The sequence below is a fragment of the Cherax quadricarinatus genome, chromosome 33 (genome assembly GCF_038502225.1).
Source record: "Cherax quadricarinatus isolate ZL_2023a chromosome 33, ASM3850222v1, whole genome shotgun sequence".
NCBI classification, from domain to species: domain Eukaryota; kingdom Metazoa; phylum Arthropoda; class Malacostraca; order Decapoda; family Parastacidae; genus Cherax; species Cherax quadricarinatus.
Window position 1 is genome coordinate 15,228,209 of NC_091324.1, and position 20,000 is coordinate 15,248,208.

The 20,000-nt window shown below is 41.3% G+C and overlaps 1 protein-coding gene across 7 annotated transcripts in view; it reads right to left on the bottom strand.

Annotated features, from left to right (window-relative positions):
• The window catches only part of LOC128694021 (scoloptoxin SSD14), a 170,848-nt gene that overhangs the window by 91,747 nt on the left and 59,101 nt on the right, over positions 1–20,000 (bottom strand). For 6 of the 7 annotated variants that reach the window (XM_070090851.1, XM_070090857.1, XM_070090856.1 and 3 more), the window contains exon 2: positions 1,549–1,613. In XM_070090851.1, coding sequence (XP_069946952.1) covers positions 1,549–1,550 — 2 coding nt within the window. In that variant the 5' untranslated portion in view covers positions 1,551–1,613. Of the gene's footprint in view, positions 1–1,548; positions 1,614–14,654; positions 14,738–20,000 lie in introns of those variants that run through there. The other variant, XM_053784007.2, reaches the window with a different exon arrangement.

Below are 20,000 nucleotides of genomic sequence, written 5' to 3' on the forward strand. Positions count from 1 at the left end.
AGTAAACACAGGTGGGGTGACGTCACACTTGTTTAGACCTGTAGTAAGAGAAAGTACCATGCCCCATAGGGGGAGTTCATTTGAATGCTTACCCCCAGAGGGGGGAATCCAAAAAACTTGATTCGAGGAAATGGAGTCTTTGTATTATTGATATCGAGAAAAACTTGATCCAAGGAGTTGGAGCAGAAACTTTGGGACGGGGGTGGTGTGGGGGAGGGTGTTGATCCGAGGAGATCATAAGAAATTCGAAATCCCATAGGGGGAATCCAAGGAAGTGGAGGAGAAATATATGGTTTAGAGGGTGTTGATCCGAGGAGATGGAGCAGGAATATTTGGGGTGGAAGTGTGGTGGGAGGGGTACCCATAGGAGGAAACCCAAAAACTTGATCCAAGGAGATGGAGAGCACAAGAAATTCGAAACCCCATAGGGGGAATCCAAAAAATTTGATCCGAGGAGATGGAGAGCACAAGAAAATGAAATTCAAAAAAAATCGAAAAAAATCGGAAAAAAATCGGGGAGCGGGGGCGATCCGGACGACGCTGCAGAAGGCGCGGGCGGGCGCGAGGGCGGGCGCGAGGGTGGGCGCGGAAGGAGTCCGCTCAGGAAAGGAGACCGTACAGCCGCAGAGACCGCTGAGCTGCCTTCAGTACTACTTATATATATATATATATATATATATATATATATATATATATATATATATATATATATATATATATATATATTTCTTTCATTCAACACACCGGCCGTATCCCACCGAGAGCAGGGGAAATATACACAAACACTGATCTCTGGCTGAAGGAGACTCGAACCTACGAACCTTAGGACAAGGTATGCAGTGCTTTACCAATCTACCCACACTGGACAATACCTTGGCGTGTAGCTTGCGCTACACGTTTGATCCAAGGCAGCCAGCTTTCAGAGATCAGTGTTTGTGTATATTTCGCCTGCTCTCGCGAATTCCTTGCATTGTTAAAATCTCTAGTAAGGCTGATGCATGCAGGGGATGAGATGAAAAGCTGTAAGCCTTCTCCCTGAAAGCTGGCTGCCTTGGATCAAACGTGTAGCACAAGCTACACGCCAAGGTATTGTCCAGTGTGGGTAGATTGGTAAAGCACTGCGTACCTTGTCCTAAGGTTCGTAGGTTCGAGTCTCCTTCAGCCAGAGATCAGTGTTTGTATATATATATATATATATATATATATATATATATATATATATATATATATATATATATATATATATATATATATATATATCCACAGTAACAGTAACACGGCTAGAAATGGTAACAGTGCAGAAATTACGATGTGAATAGAAACGTTAACATAGCAGCAGGAAGAGTGCCAGTACCTGACCAGCCGGGCTGTGGTTCATACGTCGGTCTGCATGCGGCAAGCAGTAACAACCTGGTTGATCAGGCCCTGATCCACCAAGAGGCCTGGCCAGAGACCTGGCCGCAGGGGCGTTGATCCCCGAAATCCTCTACAGGTATACCCACGGGCAAGGTTTACAACTATCGGAGATAATGACAAGAGTGTACTCACATGCTGACAGAAGTTGTGACCAGGGAGGAGAGGAGTGGAAGTAGTCTGCAAACCAGACTTCACACCTGTTAAAAAACACCTGTGTCAATGATTCACCGGACCAGCCCACACCCGATCCAAGATATATTTATACCTTTGATCGTATTATAATTATAACTGGGGAATATGTACGTGTTGATAAATATTATGATTGACCAGCAGAAAAGTAGAAACAAACATGTTCATTACTTCCGGTTGAATTCGTAGAAAGTTTTGGGGAGTTTTGTATTTTGATTTTCCCATGAGATTACATATATGGATTTATGGGAAGTCCTAAACTCATGTGAGGTCATTCATCGTCATGAGTGGTGGTGGAGGCTCGGTCATTCGTCCGCTAATAGAAACTGCTCTTGTTACTAGGGAGACAATGTACAAGTTTACAAGGCTATATTAAAGCCTCGTTACTATAGTGAACTAACAGACTGTAAGTAAATAAATAGACATGTATTCATACACAAATTAAATTGTATATGAAGAAATATCAGGAAAAAAAACACATACATAGAATCAAATCAAATCAAGTTTATTCTCTATAAGGGTTACACTGTGGGGTTTACAGGATTTGGATATTGTGTGGTTTACATGTTATAAAATACTAATTACAGAGGGGGCCACTAGGACTCCTAGCATGGCTAGGCATTTCGGGCAGACTTAGATTAATTCTTAACATTAAATCCTTACAGATTATGGTATTAAGGCTAAGTGACTACATTATAATTTGTGAGTTTAGCAATGTGAATGCTTTTGTTTTGGCACAATACAAAGTGTCTATATTGGAGTATCATAGGCAAACTTATGACTAGTTAGGATTTATTATTTTAAGATTAAGATTAGTATTTCTGTGTTTATAGTCAGTGGGTGAGTGAGTGTACTTGTGAACCACCAGGTGGTTATCATGTAGTTAGTTGTCGGGGTGTTTGAGGGAGATAAGATGTTTTCTAACTGTAGTTTTGAAAGTGATGAATGTGTCTGCAGTTCTAGAGTTCTCAGGTAGGGTGTTCCAGATTTTAGGTCCTTTGACATGCATTGAATTTTTGTAAAGGTTTAGTCGGGCACGGGGAATGTCATAGAGATGTTTGTGTCTGGTGTTATGCCTGTGGATCCTGTCACAACTATCAAGAAAGCGTTTTAGGTCAAGGTTAATATTGGAATTTAAGGTCCTTTAGTTATAGATTGCACAGTAGTAAATGTGGATGTTCTGAACAGAGAGTAAGTTTAGATCTATGAAGAGTGGGGGGGTGTGTTGCCAGGGATAGGATTTAGTGATTATTCTTACTGCGGCTTTTTGTTGGGTTATTATTGGCTTTAGGTGTGTTGCTGCAGTTGAACCCCAAGCACAGATTGCATAGGTGAGGTGTGGATATATAAGTGAATGGTATAGTGTGAGAAGGGCAGTTTGCGGCACGTAGTATCGTATCTTGGAGAGGATCCCCACCGTTTTGGATACTTTTTTTGTTATGTGTTGGATATGGGTGCTGAAATTTAGGTTGTTGTCGAGGTATAGAATAAAGACATTAATAATGTAAAAGCTTGAAGACGATCTGGCATATAGACAAGTTTTTTCAAGTTCATGGAGTTGAAAAAGCTGAAGTCTTCATTCCAAAAATAATCTTAAAGTAATCATACTACTTTGTGTATACCAGTTTGTAGATATTGTATACCTTTTACTTTCAAATATATACATACACACAAGTGAATATGCAAGGATAAGGAGAGAAGATGAGTGACAATTTGAGAATGACATCAGCAAGGCCAAGTCTGAAGGAAAACTGATTCTCAACCACATCAGAAGAGAGACTACACTCAAGGGTCAGATAATACGACTGAAGAAGAAAGGAGGAAGACTCGTAAAAAGTGACAAGGAAATTTGTGAAGTGTTTATCGAACGATTTAGATATCGTCTCGGTGAAAACATGGGCAAAAACCAGAAAGTTTGGGGAGAGTGTGCACCGACAGGTATTGTAAACTATACACATAATAGAGGAAGAGGTAAGAAAACTTCTGGTGGTACTGGATACATCAATGACAGTGGGATCCGACAAGGTGTCACCATAGATTTGGCGAGGAGCAGAAGCACTGTCCAAGCCACTAGCTAAGATCTATATGTCAATGAACACGAGAAAGCTGCCAGGAATCTGAAAGACAGAGAGGCATCGTTAAACTACAGACCTGTTTCACTGACATGTATACCATGTATACCATGCAGTGTAATGGAGTAGTCAGAAGGAAAGTGGTAGAGCACTTGGAGAGAAGTGGTATCATAAACAATAACCAGCACGGGTTCAGATATGACAAATCATGTCATACCAACCTGTTGGAGTGCTATAATAAAGTAACAGATCTGGGACACAAGAAAGGGATGTGTGGAATGCAAGGATCAAGTAGTACCTAAGGTTAATGATGCAAAGAGTGATTGTTCGGAAAGAGATATTAAAATGGGAAGAGTAATAAGTATGGTTCAGTGAAGATCGATATTACGACCAGTATTGTTTCTGTTTATGTGAATGACATACCAGACAGGGATTGAATAAGATGTCTCCTTGCTTTGTTGATGATGTAAAACTAATGAGGAGAATAAAAACTGATGAGGATAGAAAAAGTCTGCAAATGGATTTTGGGAAACTTCAAGATTGGTCAGATAAGTGGTTGCTTGAGTTCAACCCCGTTAAGTGCAAGGTTATGAAGTCTGGGGAAGGAGTAAGAAAACCGGACAGAGTATAGACTTGTGGCTGCAAACCTCACTCAAGGAGTGTCTGGTATATCGTCAGAGGCTTACATCAGCCGAATAATCTCTGCAACAAATGCTTGTCTGACAAATCTAAGAGTAACATTCTGCATATCAGGACCATCATAGAATATGCAGCACCACCTTGGAACCCACACCTGAAAAAAATATGTTAATAAACCGGAGAAAGTACAAAAGTATGCAGTGAGACTTGTTCCACAGCGAAGAGGTATGAGCTACGATGAGAGGATAACAGAATTGAGTATAACAACACTGGAGGACAGTGGCAATATAAACACAAATGCAGTATAATGTGATCCTTTATTGACTACGTTTCGCCCACACAGTGGGCTTTTTCAAGTCACAAACAGAACTACCTGGGGTGGAAGGAACGCGAGTATTTATAGTCCAGCTGAGGTCAGGTGAAGAATGCTGCATCTGATGATGTACCGAGTGGGGTTATAGAGTCTAAAAACTTGGGTAGCTTGGAAAGGAGATTGGATAAGTTGTGAGCAGACCTTCTACAGTGTTCTTATGTGGGATAGCGATGAAGAAGTTTCTTGGCAAGTGGTTCAGCTATGTTATAGAAGCCACTATTCTGGTTGAAGTTGTCGGATATAGAAATGAGTGATGATTCCAGGATTCTTCGGTATTGAGTGTTGTCTTCTGTGGCGATAAGTCTTGAGTTTCTGTAGTTTATCAAGTGGTTGTGTGAATTACGGTGTTGTACGCAGGCATTCCTTGTGTCGTCAGACCTGCTTGCGTATTGGTGTTCTGAAACACGTGTTTGGAGGTCCCTTGATGTTTCGCCCACGTATAACTTGTTGCAGTCATTACAAGGGATTATGTATACCCCTGCAGAGGATGGAGGCTTGTCCTGCCTACTACTGGTGATGTCCTTGATGGTCGTGGTTGTGGAGGTAGATACTTGGAATGATGTTTTGGCAAAGATGTTGGAAACATGTTTGGCAATGGAGTTGGTGGGAAGGACTATGTATCTCTTCTCGGCAGTGTCTTCTCTGGGTGTGTTGAAGATGTTTAATGCTCGCCGTCTGCAGTCTCTGATGAAGTGACGAGGATAGTGGAGTTTAGAAAATATTTGTTCAATTATAGTGCATTCTTCCTCAAGGAACTCGTTGCTGCAGATTCTGAGTGCACGCAGGAAGAAGCCTATAATTACACCACGTTTGGTTTTGGTATCGTGGTGAGAGTAGAAGTGGTGTTGGCTTTACGTGTTTCTCTTTCGAAAATCACCTTTTTCAGCAGACTTTTGGACTACCCATGGGTTCGCCACTCAGTGCAGTCCTGGCGAACCTATACATGGAACATCTAGAAGCCGAACGTTTCTCCACCATTATTCCTTCGTCTGTCACCTGGCTCCGTTATGTTGACGACATTCTCCTCATAACTCCTAAACGCTTCAACGTTCAAGCTCTCCAAGACAAGCTCAACCAGGTCGAGCCTTCAATCCAGTTCACACTTGAAGAAGAAGTCGACAACACTCTTCCTTTCCTTGATGTCCTGCTCTGCAAAGCTGACCACGAACTTCGTTTCAAAGTCTATCGAAAACCCACCAACCAAAACGATCTTCTCCACTTCTACTCTCACCACGACACCAAAACCAAACGTGGTGTAATTATAGGCTTCTTCCTGCGTGCACTCAGAATCTGCAGCAACGAGTTCCTTGAGGAAGAATGCACTATAATTGAACAAATATTTTCTAAACTCCACTATCCTCGTCACTTCATCAGCGACTGCAGACGGCGAGCATTAAACATCTTCAACACACCCAGAGAAGACACTGCCGAGAAGAGATACATAGTCCTTCCCACCAACTCCATTGCCAAACATGTTTCCAACATCTTTGCCAAAACATCATTCCAAGTATCTACCTCCACAACCACGACCATCAAGGACATCACCAGTAGTAGGCAGGACAAGCCTCCATCCTCTGCAGGGGTATACATAATCCCTTGTAATGACTGCAACAAGTTATACGTGGGCGAAACATCAAGGGACCTCCAAACACGTGTTTCAGAACACCAATACGCAAGCAGGTCTGACGACACAAGGAATGCCTGCGTACAACACCGTAATTCACACAACCACTTGATAAACTACAGAAACTCAAGACTTATCGCCACAGAAGACAACACTCAATACCGAAGAATCCTGGAATCATCACTCATTTCTATATCCGACAACTTCAACCAGAATAGTGGCTTCTATAACATAGCTGAACCACTTGCCAAGAAACTTCTTCATCGCTATCCCACATAAGAACACTGTAGAAGGTCTGCTCACAACTTATCCAATCTCCTTTCCAAGCTACCCAAGTTTTTAGACTCTATAACCCCACTCGGTACATCATCAGATGCAGCATTCTTCACCTGACCTCAGCTGGACTATAAATACTCGCGTTCCTTCCACCCCAGGTAGTTCTGTTTGTGACTTGAAAAAGCCCACTGTGTGGGCGAAACGTAGTCAATAAAGGATCACATTATACTGCATTTGTGTTTATATTGCCATTGTGTCGGTATTTTATACCATTTATTTCCACTGGAGGACAGAAGAACAAGGGGAGATAGGATAATGACATACAAAATACTCAAAGGAAATAATACGGTAGATAGGGACAGTCTGTTTGAGAGGAGAGAAACAGGTACTCGGGGGTCGCAGCTGGAAGTTATACAGAGATGAGACAGGGATGTCAAAATGTATTTCTTCAGTCTCAGTGTAGCCAGGAAGTGGGATAATTCCGATTAAGAAGCTATGGAGGTAGACTCCAAACATAGTTTTAAAAGCAAGTACGATAGGGTCTATGAGTTTAGAAAGGAGTGAATCTGGCAAGTGGTATGTCCAGGAGCTAAGACTTGACCTCAACAACTACATATAGGTGAGTACACACACAAACACACACACATACAGTGCAGCTGAAAAGTGGAATGACTTGGATAAGTTAGTGGTGGAAGCAAACTTTTGCGTAATTTCAAGAGTAGACATGATGAAGTCCAAGAGGCTAGAAGTCAGTGAAGCCGAGGATGATAGCTTCACAGTGGTAGAATACTAGAGAATGTTATATTCTTTAAAATGCCAGTATGGATTCTGAACTTGAAAGAGAGATGGATGGACTGCATATTCCTATACTGCAAGAAACTTTTGGATGAGTTGCCATATAGAAAGCTACTTAGGAAAGTGCAGAAGCAAGCTGAGGCGAGAGGTAAGATACTGGAATGGATAGCGGAGGACATTGGAAGATGATGCAATCAATCCCTCACCACTAACACCACGAATTAAATAATAAATGAACAATAGAAAACAAAGTCACTATGAGAGAGAAAAAACTAGGATGAGAAAAATATACAACTCGAATCTAAATGATCTTCGCTCAAGTACAAAATAAAACTAATAATTCCTACCCAGGCCCTTGACGGTCCATGTCAATAGATCATGGATTTTAAAGGAAGAAAAAAAAATTTTTTGTTTGTTACCACAAGAAAAATTAAAAAAAAAAGTAATTTACACCTTAATGACCCATATACCCAAGCTGAAACCAAACAGCCAGACTAGGTTACGCTGCAGTTGGATCAAATCTCTTCAGTCATACCTACCATGCAGCTGGGTCTAACCCTACAACTCTCAACTTCTTTCTACTTCTCTAAAAAAAAATTCTACATCTATTCTTACTCCAACACTCAACCCATGTCTACAATTGACTGACTGAATGTGCTCACGAGAACAATAGCTAACAAGAGGTTAGACCAGGATCAAACAAGAAGCTGAGGACAGCAGCTCACCTGAGGCTAGACGAGGACGTGGAGCTGAGGACAGCGGCTCGCCTGAGGCAAGACAAGGATGTGGAGCTGACGGCAGCAGCTTACCTGAGACTAGACGAGGACGTGGAGCTGAAGACAGCAGCTTACTATCCTTGACCAGGATCGCAACTAGGAGCTGTATACTAACGCTAGCTGGAAAAGTTTTAAGATCATACAGCTATCAAGTCAGCGAGACGCGTACGTACAACACCAGGGGCTCAGGCAGTGGAGTTTAATAAGTACATAAGAACATAAGAAAGAAGGAACACTGCAACAGGCCTACTGACCCATGCGGAGCAGGTCCATGTCCCCCCCCGGATTAGCCCAATGACCCACACCCCCGGATTAGCCCAATGACCCACCCAGTCTGGTCACCTCCACTCAAGGAAGGAGCACGGCACCAGACCCAGCAGCACAAGCTAGTCAGGTCCAACTCACACCCACCCACACCCACTCATGTATTTATCTAACCTATTTTTAAAACAATACAACGTTTTAGCCTCAATAACTGTACTCGGGAGTTTGTTCCACTCATCCACAACTCTATTACCAAACCAGTGCTTTCCTATATCCTTCCTGAATATGAATTTTTCCAACTTGAAACCATTGCTGCGAGTCCTGTCTTGGGTGGAAATTTTCAGCACGCTATTTACATCCCCTTTATTTATTCCTGTTTTCCATTTATACACCTCGATCATATCCCCCCTAATTCTATGCCTTTCGAGAGAGTGCAGATTCAGGGCCCTCAGTCTATCCTCATAGGGAAGATTTCTGATACATGGGATCATCTTTGTCATCCTCCTCTGTACGTTTTCCAGAGTATTTATATCCATTCTGTAATACGGTGACCAGAACTGAGCAGCATAGTCTAAATGAGGCCTAACCAACGATATATAGAGTTGAAGAACAACCTGAGGACTTCTATTATTTATACGTCTAGATATGAAGCCAAGAATTCTGTTAGCTTTATTGCGAACACTAATGCACTGTTGTCTTGGTTTTAGATTACTGCTAACCAGAACTCCTAAATCCTTTTCACAGTCAGGTTCAAGTGCTGAAGAAGGAGATTCTACTTCTTCAGAAGGAAAATAGGAGGCTTAAGCTTTGCATAGATGAGTTTGGGAGTGAGTGTGAGAAGGATTTAGCCGGTGAGGAGGAAATGGTCAACAGCAGTGATAGTGGCAGCCGCTTTAAGTGGCAAGTGGTTCACAGTTCAGGAAGAAGGAAGATGAGGAGATAAAATAGAGAAGATGTGAAGGTAGGAAATCGATTCTCTGTTCTCCAAGACTAGTGTACTTCAGTGGTTAGTGAGGTTGAAAGTACCACTGATTCCCCCGCTAATCAAGGTAAGAATATTTTAATAGTAGGAGATTCTCAGGTAAGATATATGGACCGTGCATTTTGTAACAGAGACAGAAAGGTCAGACAGAGAGTGTGCCTTCCTGGAGCAGATGTTGGTGACATAGTCAGCAGGTTGGATAACATTATGGCAGGTAATGGGAACAAGCCCATTATCTGTCTTAGTGTTGGGGGTAATAACATTGGGAAGGGCAGGAGAGAGGAGCTGCTGGATAAGTACAGGTCAACCATAGAAGTAGTTAGGTCTAAGGGAGGGATCCCAGTCATATGTAGCATCTTGCCTAGAAAGGGAGTGGGCAATGAATGGATGTCTAGGGCAATTGGTATAAATTGCTGGCTAGACAGGTACTGCAAGGAACTTGCAATCCCATTCATTGATAACTGGGACCTATTCTTTGGCAAACATGATATGCATACAAGGGATGGGGTTCATTTCTCTGGGGATGGAGCGGTTGCATTAGCCAATTCGATTGAGAGGGTAATTGATGACTTGTCTAGAAATTTAAACTGATAGATTATAGAGGTATGGGTTTTTGTGGGAAACAATCAGGCTGCAGCATTAGGGTTAAAAACAGCAGTTATTACCGGGATACCTCAGGTATATGTTTAAAAGGCAATATTCAAAATAAAGTTGCAAGTAATGGCAAATCAATTGATCAACAAACAAAGAGAGATAGTAAAGGGCAACGAGTGACTAGCTCCCTTAAGGTTTATTATACAAATAGAAATATGGGAACGAACATCATTACAACAGAACAGATGTCGAGATTAAAAAAAAAATTAAGGAAATGCAATGAATGAAGCCTTTATTTTTTTTTCTTTTAACTCCAGGGGAGATTTTCCAGAAGTAACAAAGGTAATGCCGTTTTTTTTTTTTTTTTGACAGGGCAAATTACACGATACACAATTTCATCATAAGACTAACTGTTCATTGTTACCTTGGACTCGATGGCAGGTGCGGGGCAAGAAGCACTGCTGGCGTGCATAGATATACATATGGACGGTGGTGTCTAGTAATAGATGGGAATATGGTAGGTATAGCCTTACAGCAGACCAGAGCTGAACGATCGCTGGCTTATCGGTCGAAACTATATTGTAAGAGTGAGTATATGACATAAATGGAGGAAAAAAAGCATAAAGTGCCATGTGACAACAAGACATTCTTCAGCAAACTACGAAGTGTAGAAATGATAAAGGTCACATCCTGGCTCGCTAAGATTATTCTCCGGATCACTTCGTGCATCAGAGAAACAAAAATAACAACCAAAGTAGATTTAAACAAATAAGTCAGAACTGAAATATTTGATGAAAAAAAATCCTGCCTTACAAAGTTCTTGAAATTTTACGACGTTTCCTTGATACAAGAAAATAATAGAGGAAATGAAAATGGAAGACTTATAATATGAATTAGCACATAAACATAATTACTAATGCCACGCACATACACCTAAACCCATGCCTACCCCATCCCCTTACCCACCCCACTATCTGTGCCACGCCCTCTCATTAATTCAAAGTGACACTCCTCCCTACCCTCCCTATACACCATAACCCACCACATGTGCTACACACTTTACTTAACACAAAAGACCCGCCTTTCCCACGCCTTCCTCCATCAAATTTCCCAGGCTGGTGAACTGCTATATAATTCGGGAAATGGTCATGCAACTATTGAGATTGGCAAGTGGCCTTTTTCAGTGTTATAAAGCCATTGGTTTCTGGGAGATAACTTGATGAATTCTCTGCTGCTCAGCTTCCAACTTGCAGCACTGGTGTATCCCACCGTTATTGAAGTTTGAAAGGGTTGTGATTGTTACTGGAGTGTGTGTGTACTCACCTATTTGTGGTTGCAGGGATCGAGTCATAGATCCTGGCCCTGTCTCTTCGCTGGTCGATACTAGGTCCTCACTCTCCCTGCTCCATGAGCTTTATCATACCTCGTCTTAAAACTATGTATGGTTCCTGCCTCCACTACGTCGCTTGCCAGACTATTCCACTTCCTGACAACTCTATGACTATAGAAATACTTCCTAACATTCCTTTGACTCATCTGAGTCTTCAATTTTCAATTGTGACCTCTTGTTGCTGTGTCCCATCTCTGGAACATCCTGTCTCTGTCCACCTTGTTAATTCCTCGCAGTATTTTGTATGTTGTTATCATGTCTCCCCTGACGCTCCTGTCCTCCAGTGTCGTCAGGCCGATTTCCCTTAACCTTTTATCGTAGGACATTTCCCTTAGCTCTGGAACCAGCCTTGTTGCAAGCCTTTGCACTTTTTCTAATTTCTTGACATGCTTGACCAGGTGTGGATTCCAAAATGGTGCTGCGTACTCAATTATGGGCCTGACGTACACGTTGTACAGAGTCTTGAATGATACCTTACTGATCTATCGGAACGCTATTCTCAGGTTTGCCAGGCGCCCATATGCTGCAGCAGTTATCTGTTGATGTGCGCCTCAGGAGATCCTTTTTTCTTAAGTGAGGTTTGCAGTCTCTGGTCACCTAGCCTAGTCTGCGGTCTTTTTTCCCTTCCCCGATCTTCGTGACTTTACATTTGGCGGGGTTAAATTCGAGGAGCCAGTTGTTGGACCAGGCTTGCATCCTGTCCAGGTCTCTTTGTTAGTCCTGCCTGATTATCGTCCGATCCAATTCTCCTCCCTATCCCTATGTGTGTGTGTGAATCTCAATTGCTAATTTTATTTTTAAAATGGTATAGTAGTCTTTTCTATGAAATCAACTAAGTATACCTCTTTTGAACGTCTTCACTCTCTTATTGCTGATGCACTTTCTCATGGATGACAACTTCTGGCTTTAAGCTGTGTTGGTGAAAAATTGTCATTTTTTATGAGCATATTTGATAAACTTGCAATAGGTGTGTTTTTCTTAAAGAAAACTGTGTATTCAGCTTAGGTTGTGCAAGTTATAATTTTCCAACTTTATTTAACAAATAATATGCAACATGCAACAACTGGAGAAGGCTTTTCTCCTCATCAGTTTCAAAGCTTAACCCTGGTGTACGCTAGAAAGGTTGGGATTGATTTTAGGCTGTGTAGGCGCCAGTTTGCCAATATTATTGAAGAAATTGCGGAAAACTAAAATACTAGTTTTCGTACAATTTATCAATGCTTCATTGGATCGGTTTCAAACCTTTAACGCCGATAACTTGAAAGTGCAACATGACTCACGAAATCGTAATGACACGATTGCAAACAAACCATACAAGTTTTGAGACTGACCGGGGGGGGGGGGTTCAAACCACACCCGTGGTATGGTTTGAAATTGCAACTTCTGAGAGGCTGCAGACTTAAAATGCTTGTGTATTTGGGGGATAATGGTCTCTGTGTGTAATAACTAGAGAATACCTCTTCTGATAGGCTTCAGACATTCAAAGCTGGTGTACACTACTTAATGGAAGGCGAGACTCCTGGATTATACCTGGAGAGGGTTTCGGGGGTCAACGCCCCCGTAGCTTGGTCTGAGACCAGGCCTCGTGGTGGATCAGGGTCTGACCACTCAAGCTGTGAGATTCTTAGACCTGCTATTCTGACCCCTGTTAATTTAGCAATAAATAGGTACCTACCGGTAGATTCACAGCTGTGGGGTCGCATTCATGGTCCGAGAAAAACAGTCTTCAACACACAATAAAAACTGTATCTACAGTAGTGTTCAAATTAACTGGGACAGGAATAAGTTTTGTGATTATCTAATAATATGTCGTAGTCTCAGGCTTAATGTAGTTTGGGTTCTTTTCTTTTCAAAAGAGTTTGCTTCCCACTCCTGGCAACCATCCAACTGTGGTATTACCGTGCAACTTTCGTCAGTGGTACAACAGCTGTTGTTCTGTAGGGCTATTCCAGCAAGCGTGCTCCGTGAGTGAATGTGGTTTTTCTAAATTTTTCCCCTCATTTCATGATTACTGCTGAAATTCATGACGGATATTACACCTAGGAAGTGTGCAAGTATTGTAGCTGTTAGAAAACATGCTGATTTGGGTGTCAGACAGATCGCCGAAAATTTGAGCTTAGCTAAGTCAGACAGATCGCCGAAAATTTGAGCCTAGCTAAGTTAACTGTTAGTCAGATTCTGAAGAGAGCTGACGACACTAGTGACTGTGGAGCGCTGGGTCGAGGAAGGTGTGGAAGAAAACGCAAGACAACACCTCACGATAACAAGGTTATCAAAAGAAATAGTGTAAAGGACCCCAAGAAAACCAGCAAAGATGTACAGATAGATTTGGCTTCAGCTGACATAAATGTTGATTCTTCAACTGTTCGACGAAGGCTCCTTGAAATTAGCAGAAATGCCAGAAAGCCTGTAAAGAAACAATTATTGACTGCTGTTATGAAGCAAAAACGGCTGAGGTGGGCATTCGATTTGATGTGGCGCATTTTAAAGTATATGGGTACAGATTAGTGGTAGTGAGACGGAGGAAAGGCGAACCTCTTCGAAATGGACACATTCAACAAGCTCCAAAACACCCACTTAAGAAGATGTTTTGGGGTGGTTTTACTGCTAAAGTCACTGACAAATACAAGGCAGTCTTGACAACTCATTTGTTTCCTATTGTGGAAAGAGTCTCCTGATGGAGAAGGCATTTTCAAGCTGAATCTTGCTCCATGCCACACTTCCAGAAAATTGCTGACATTCTTCGAAGAGAGTGGGCTAAGCTTTCTAAATTGGCCTGGAAACTCTCTTGACCTCAACCCAATTGAGAATCTATGGGTAATAATCAAACGCAGGATCGCGAAACAGGACTGTTCAACTGTGGAAAAGCTAATTGCGGCTGTTATTAGGACCTGGTACCACGGCGAACAACTTGCCAAAAATGTATTCAGCATTGATTGATTCTATGCCAAAGCGTGTAGCAATGCTTTTAAAAGCAAAAGGTTAGTCATATTATTAAATAAATTATCTGTCATATCAGTGCCATGTGTTTTTCAAATAAACATTAATTTTCGAAATAAATGTCTTATTTCATCACTGTCCCAGTTAATATGCACACTACTGTATACATGTATTCAAGAGCAAATGTGGGTGGGTGGGACTGTTGGTTTTGAGACGGATTTGCCTTGTATTGGCCAGTAGGCCTGCTGTAGCGCTCCTCCAGTATCAAGAGCTGAAGCTCAACATTTACAAACTCACGTACATGCAGTTAAGTAAATATCTTACCAGTAGTGCTCGCGCTGTGGCAGCGTTTACTAACAGTGCACCTTCAGTGGAGGTCCTGCCTATCTTTGTACCTTTATCTCAGCCAAGACAGAGATGAGGGATTTCCAGTAACATAACTAAAAATATTCAGTACACGTGTTACTGCGTTCGTCTAGTGTGAACTTCCCACGAGCGACGTAACTTGCCAGCTGCTATATCTGACTATACCTCTTTATCTCCTCCTTCCCATGAGCATTAAAAAACAGGATGCTCTGTTATTCTTTGTTAGATTAATAATTCTGAAACCTAGTTCCAGTACCTCAGTTAGATTAAACCAACGGTTGTTTAGTGAGGAAAACCTAACATGAATAGTATACAATACCGACAAGATGAAGAATTAGACGCGTGAAACATCTGGGTATTCTTATTTGTAGACGTTTCGCCATCCAGTGGCTTTATCAGTACAAATACAAAGCCATGATGGAAAGACTGTAGAACTATATACAAAAGACGAGATAATCAGTCCCTCATCCTTGTAGTTGTGATGAGTAAAGTAGTCTTGAAGACTACGGTACTAGTACATCACCAACTCCAAGGCTGAGGGACTGATTACCTCGTCTTTTGTATATAGTTCTACAGTCTTCCCATTAAGTCTTTGTATTTGTATTGATAAAGTAACTGTACTGCGAAATGTCTGTAAATAATGATACCCAGATGTGTCTGATTCATGTTGATTGCTGCTTAATCACCGAGAGTCACCACGACAGTGAACAGCGTCAACAGTTTTACCGACGGACAAGACACTGTCACTACCACCCAGCCACTTTCTTATTAACATTACATTGCTCATTCGGTATAATAATAATAATAATAATAATAATAATAATAATAATAATAATAATAATAATAATAATAATAATAATAATAATAATAATAATAAAATGCAATTCCGACATTAGATGAACAAGACATATGCAAGAGTTAGATATTTTATAATCGAAACGTTTCGCCTACACAGTAGGCTTCTTCAGTTGAACATTAAAGTGGTATAAAATACCGACAGGGTGTTAGGTAAGACACATATGCAACAGTTAGGTATCTTTATTTCGAAACGTTTCGCCTACAGTTGAATACAGAGGTGGCTAAATATGGAGACTGAAGCTAAACACTTCTCCAGACTCAGGAACTGACACCGTCAAAGCAACTTCCTCAAGGCTGATAGACAGATCAGATCTTAATGCAAATTGCAACACTTTGGTATCTTTATTTTGGAAACGTTTCGCCAGCCAGTGGCTTTCTCGGTCTAGTCTAGAGAAGAATAGAAGATGGGGAGTTTGAGGTAATCAGTCCCTCAACCTGGAGTTGATGTTTACAGTCCATCAATATTCGTAAAAGTACAGCATGTGCGCAAAGTAGCTTATATATTGCAGAAAGGTGAGACGAAGCAGTTGGAGGCGGCGTCACCAGTAGAAAAATTCACTAGTGGAAGTAGGTTATACCAGCGTTGAAGAATTCCCTTTATAAAGATCCCAAGATGTTGCTGTGTCTGACAGATATATAAACAGTCTAGAAAGCCGACAAGATGATGAGACACTTGTGCAACATTCATCACAGCTTCTGATGTCTCCATATTTTTTACTTCTGTATTAGACTAAAGAACCTTCCTGTGTAAGCAAAAAAGTTTTGGATATAAAAAGATACGTAACTGTTGCATGTCTTCTCACATACGAGAGGGAAATTTGATCCCTGTCATGTCTCCTCTTCTAACCCACAAATGTTCATCACATACGTATTATATATGTTAAAATATTATATTTCACTCTTGCTCTATATACCATTGTGACATTCGTGTCTTCCTGCTTGTTTATACTTTCAACAGCTGGGAAGTTACTTTAAGTAATGATAAATTCAATCTTCACAATCTTGTCAGTCAATAATGTAACATTAACTCCACACTATGGTTTACTCAAGGAGGCAAGGGGAGTGGGGGGTCTTACCTTACACAAGAAAGGTGTACTGCAGCAGGTCTACTGTCCCATGGTAGGGAGGTTGAACTCACACCCACTCATGTACTTGTTTAATCTATTTTTAAAACTACACAAGGTTTTCGCTTCAATGACGCAACTCGGGAGTTTGTTCCACTCATCCACAACCATTACATTTCTGTATCTTTTCTAAATACAATTTTTTCTAACCTGAATTCATTACTGCGAGCTTTGTCTTGGTTAGATTTTTAGCGCGTTATTTATATTCTTTTATGTATTCCTGTCTTCTATGTAGGCACCTCAGTCATATCCCTCTTAGTTCTACTTCTTTCCAGATAGTGCAGATTCACTGTTCTCAGGCCATCCACGTAGGAAAAATTTCTGATACATGGAATTAACTTTTCATACTTCTCTGTATGTTTTCCAGCGGATTTATGTCCATTTTGTAATTCGGTGACCAGACCTACACAGCATAATCTAAATGAGGCTTTACCGATGACATATAAAGTTTAAGTATAACCTGAGAACTCCTAATATTTATACTACTTGATATGAAGCCAAGAACTCAATTACCTTTATCGTGAACACTTATGCACTGTTATTGTGGCTGTAGATTACTGCTAACCGGAACTCCGAAATCTTATCCTCATTCTGAGTGATTAAGATCTATATTATTCACTGTATATGTGGCATTGTTAATCTCTTTTTCTCAGTCTTAAAATCTTACATTTGTCTACAATAAACTGAATCTAATGAATACTCTAGTTCTTTCCAAATATCTTCGGAACAGTAGATAGTGGTAAAGATTACGATATTGTTTACCTAGACCTTAGCAAACTTGTATGTCAAGAGATAATAATTAGGAGCGATGAGAAACGAAATATTAAGCTGGATTATACTTAATATAGCTAGCAGAGTCAACGCTGATGCGTTCATTAGATGAAAGATAATGTCTTGTTCTCCAGTGTTATACTCTTCAAGACAACAAAATAAAGTCTTAATGGCCAGTGAGTTCGTCAAGACATAACAAAATGGTGCCTCAGGGAATACGACAAATTCTAAGCATACAATAGAGCGAAAAAGTAATGTGAAGGACCTGGGAGTGATAATGTCAGAGGATCTCACCTTCAAAAACAACAGCAAAGTATCTACCGTATCTGCTAGGAAAACGATAGGATGGAAAATGATAAGCTTCAAAACTAGGGACGTCAAGCCCATGATGATTCTCTTCAAATCGCTTGTTTTGTCTAGGCTGGAATACTGCTGTACACTAACGGCCCCCTTCAAGGCAGTCGAAATTGCTGACCTGGGGAGTGTACAAAGAACTTTCACAGCACACATAAATACGATAAGGCGCCTAAATTACTGAGAACGGCTGAAGGCCCTTGATTTGTAATCCCTGGAACGCAGGCGAGAGAGATACATGATAATATACTCTTGGAAAATCCTAGAGGGACTGGTACCAAACTTTCACACGAAAATCACTCCCAGTGTAAGCAAAAGACTCGGCAGGAGATGCTGCATTCCCTCAATGAGAACGAGTACACTGAGAGACAACACAGTAAGTGTCCGGGGCCCAAGACTGTTCAACTGCCTCCCAGCATACATAAGGGGGATTACTAATAGACCCCTGACTGTCTTGAAGAAGGCACTGGACAGGCACCTAAAATCAGTACCTGACCAGCCGGGCTGTGGTTCATACGTCAGTTTGCGTGCGGCCAGCAGTAACAGCCTGGTTGATCACACCCTGATTCCACCACAAGGCCTGATCTCAGACCGAATCGCGGGGGCGTTGACCCCCGAAACCCTCTCCAGGAAAACTCCAGGTAAACTGTGTATCTTGAAGGGAGAAGAGTACAGTGTGTTGTTCAGCAGCCTGTCAGACGAGAGGCGATGGAACAACAATTCTGGTGAAGTTATCCATTCACCCCGTCACTCATTGTTTCTTAATGATGTTGATATAGTACACACCCTTAATGCCAGGAAATTTGTTTTCGTACGTATACATCGTTTAATACACATGACATGCAGTTAATTTTCATTCATGTGCGTTGGTACAGTCAACACTTACGAAGGCATGCATTTTTTATGTAGATGCATTGTGCCAAGCAATTTATTTTATATGCACGCGTTGCTGTAACAAACATGGTTCAGCTGTCAAACTGAGGGAGGAGCTCTGGTCTACACTCGATGAAAAATTCATAGAAATTTATATTTTCTTAACGAGAATGGAAGACAACAGAAGGTTGTTGACGTGACCTTCCACCTTCAGAGGGATGCACGCGTTTTTAGCTTCAGTTTTTTTTTGTAGGCTAAAAAGGCACAATACCGTGACTGAAATAATAAACAAATAACCCGCACATTGAAAGAAACTTATAACGACGTTTCGGTCCGACTTGGACTATTAACTAGTCTATGAATAAACGGTTTAGAAACCAATCACACGAGGGGGAAGAAGAAATAATGAAGGAAGCAGTGAAAGTAATGGTAGAGGTAGTATTGGTAGTAGTGACATAGTGTTGGTAGCAGTGACATAGTGTTGGTAGTAGTGACATAGTGTTGGTAGTAGTGACATAGTGTTGGTAGTAGTGACATAGTGTTGGTAGTAGTGACATAGTGTTGGTAGTAGTGACATAGTGTTGGTAGTAGTGACATAGGAGTCAGAGAGTGGAGTGTAGCGAGGCAGTAGTAGTAATGGAGGAAGTCTTTAAGGACAAGAAAAAGGAAGACTACAGGAGAGCTTAGTGGTCCACGAGGGTGCCACCAAAAACACAGGGGGATAAAAACTCAGAGGACGAAACGTACCTAGGTAGTAGAAAACAAAGGAAAAGTAAGGGAAAAGAGAAGAGACAGGGAGAGGAGATAAAGATCAGGACTAAGATTCATTTTAACAAAGTTGCGTATAAGGGATGCAACAAGAAGGTTTCTGTGAAGGCATGTTGAAACATCCCTAATGCACAACTTTCTTAATGTGAATCTTAGTCCTGGCTTTGTCTCTGCGGATACATTCTATACATTGTCAAATGCACACTTGTGATTTCACCTGATCTTTATCTCTTCATCTCCTTTCCTATATTTTCTTTGCCTTTTCTTTCTTCTGCCTGGGTGAGTTCTGTCCTAAGAGTTTTTCTTCCCGTGTTTCTGGTTCCAACTTCGTGAATTATCAGCTCTCCTGCAGTGCTCCTTTTTCTTATCCTTAGACTTCCTCTGCTATTACTACTACTGCTACTACTACTACTACTTTTACTATTACTTCTACTATTGCCACACACACACATACACAGTGAAGAGGCGGGGCCAGGAGCTGAGTCTCGACCCTTGCAACCATTCACAGGTGAGTACAAATAGGTGAGGTGAGTACACACTTTCGCACACACACTTC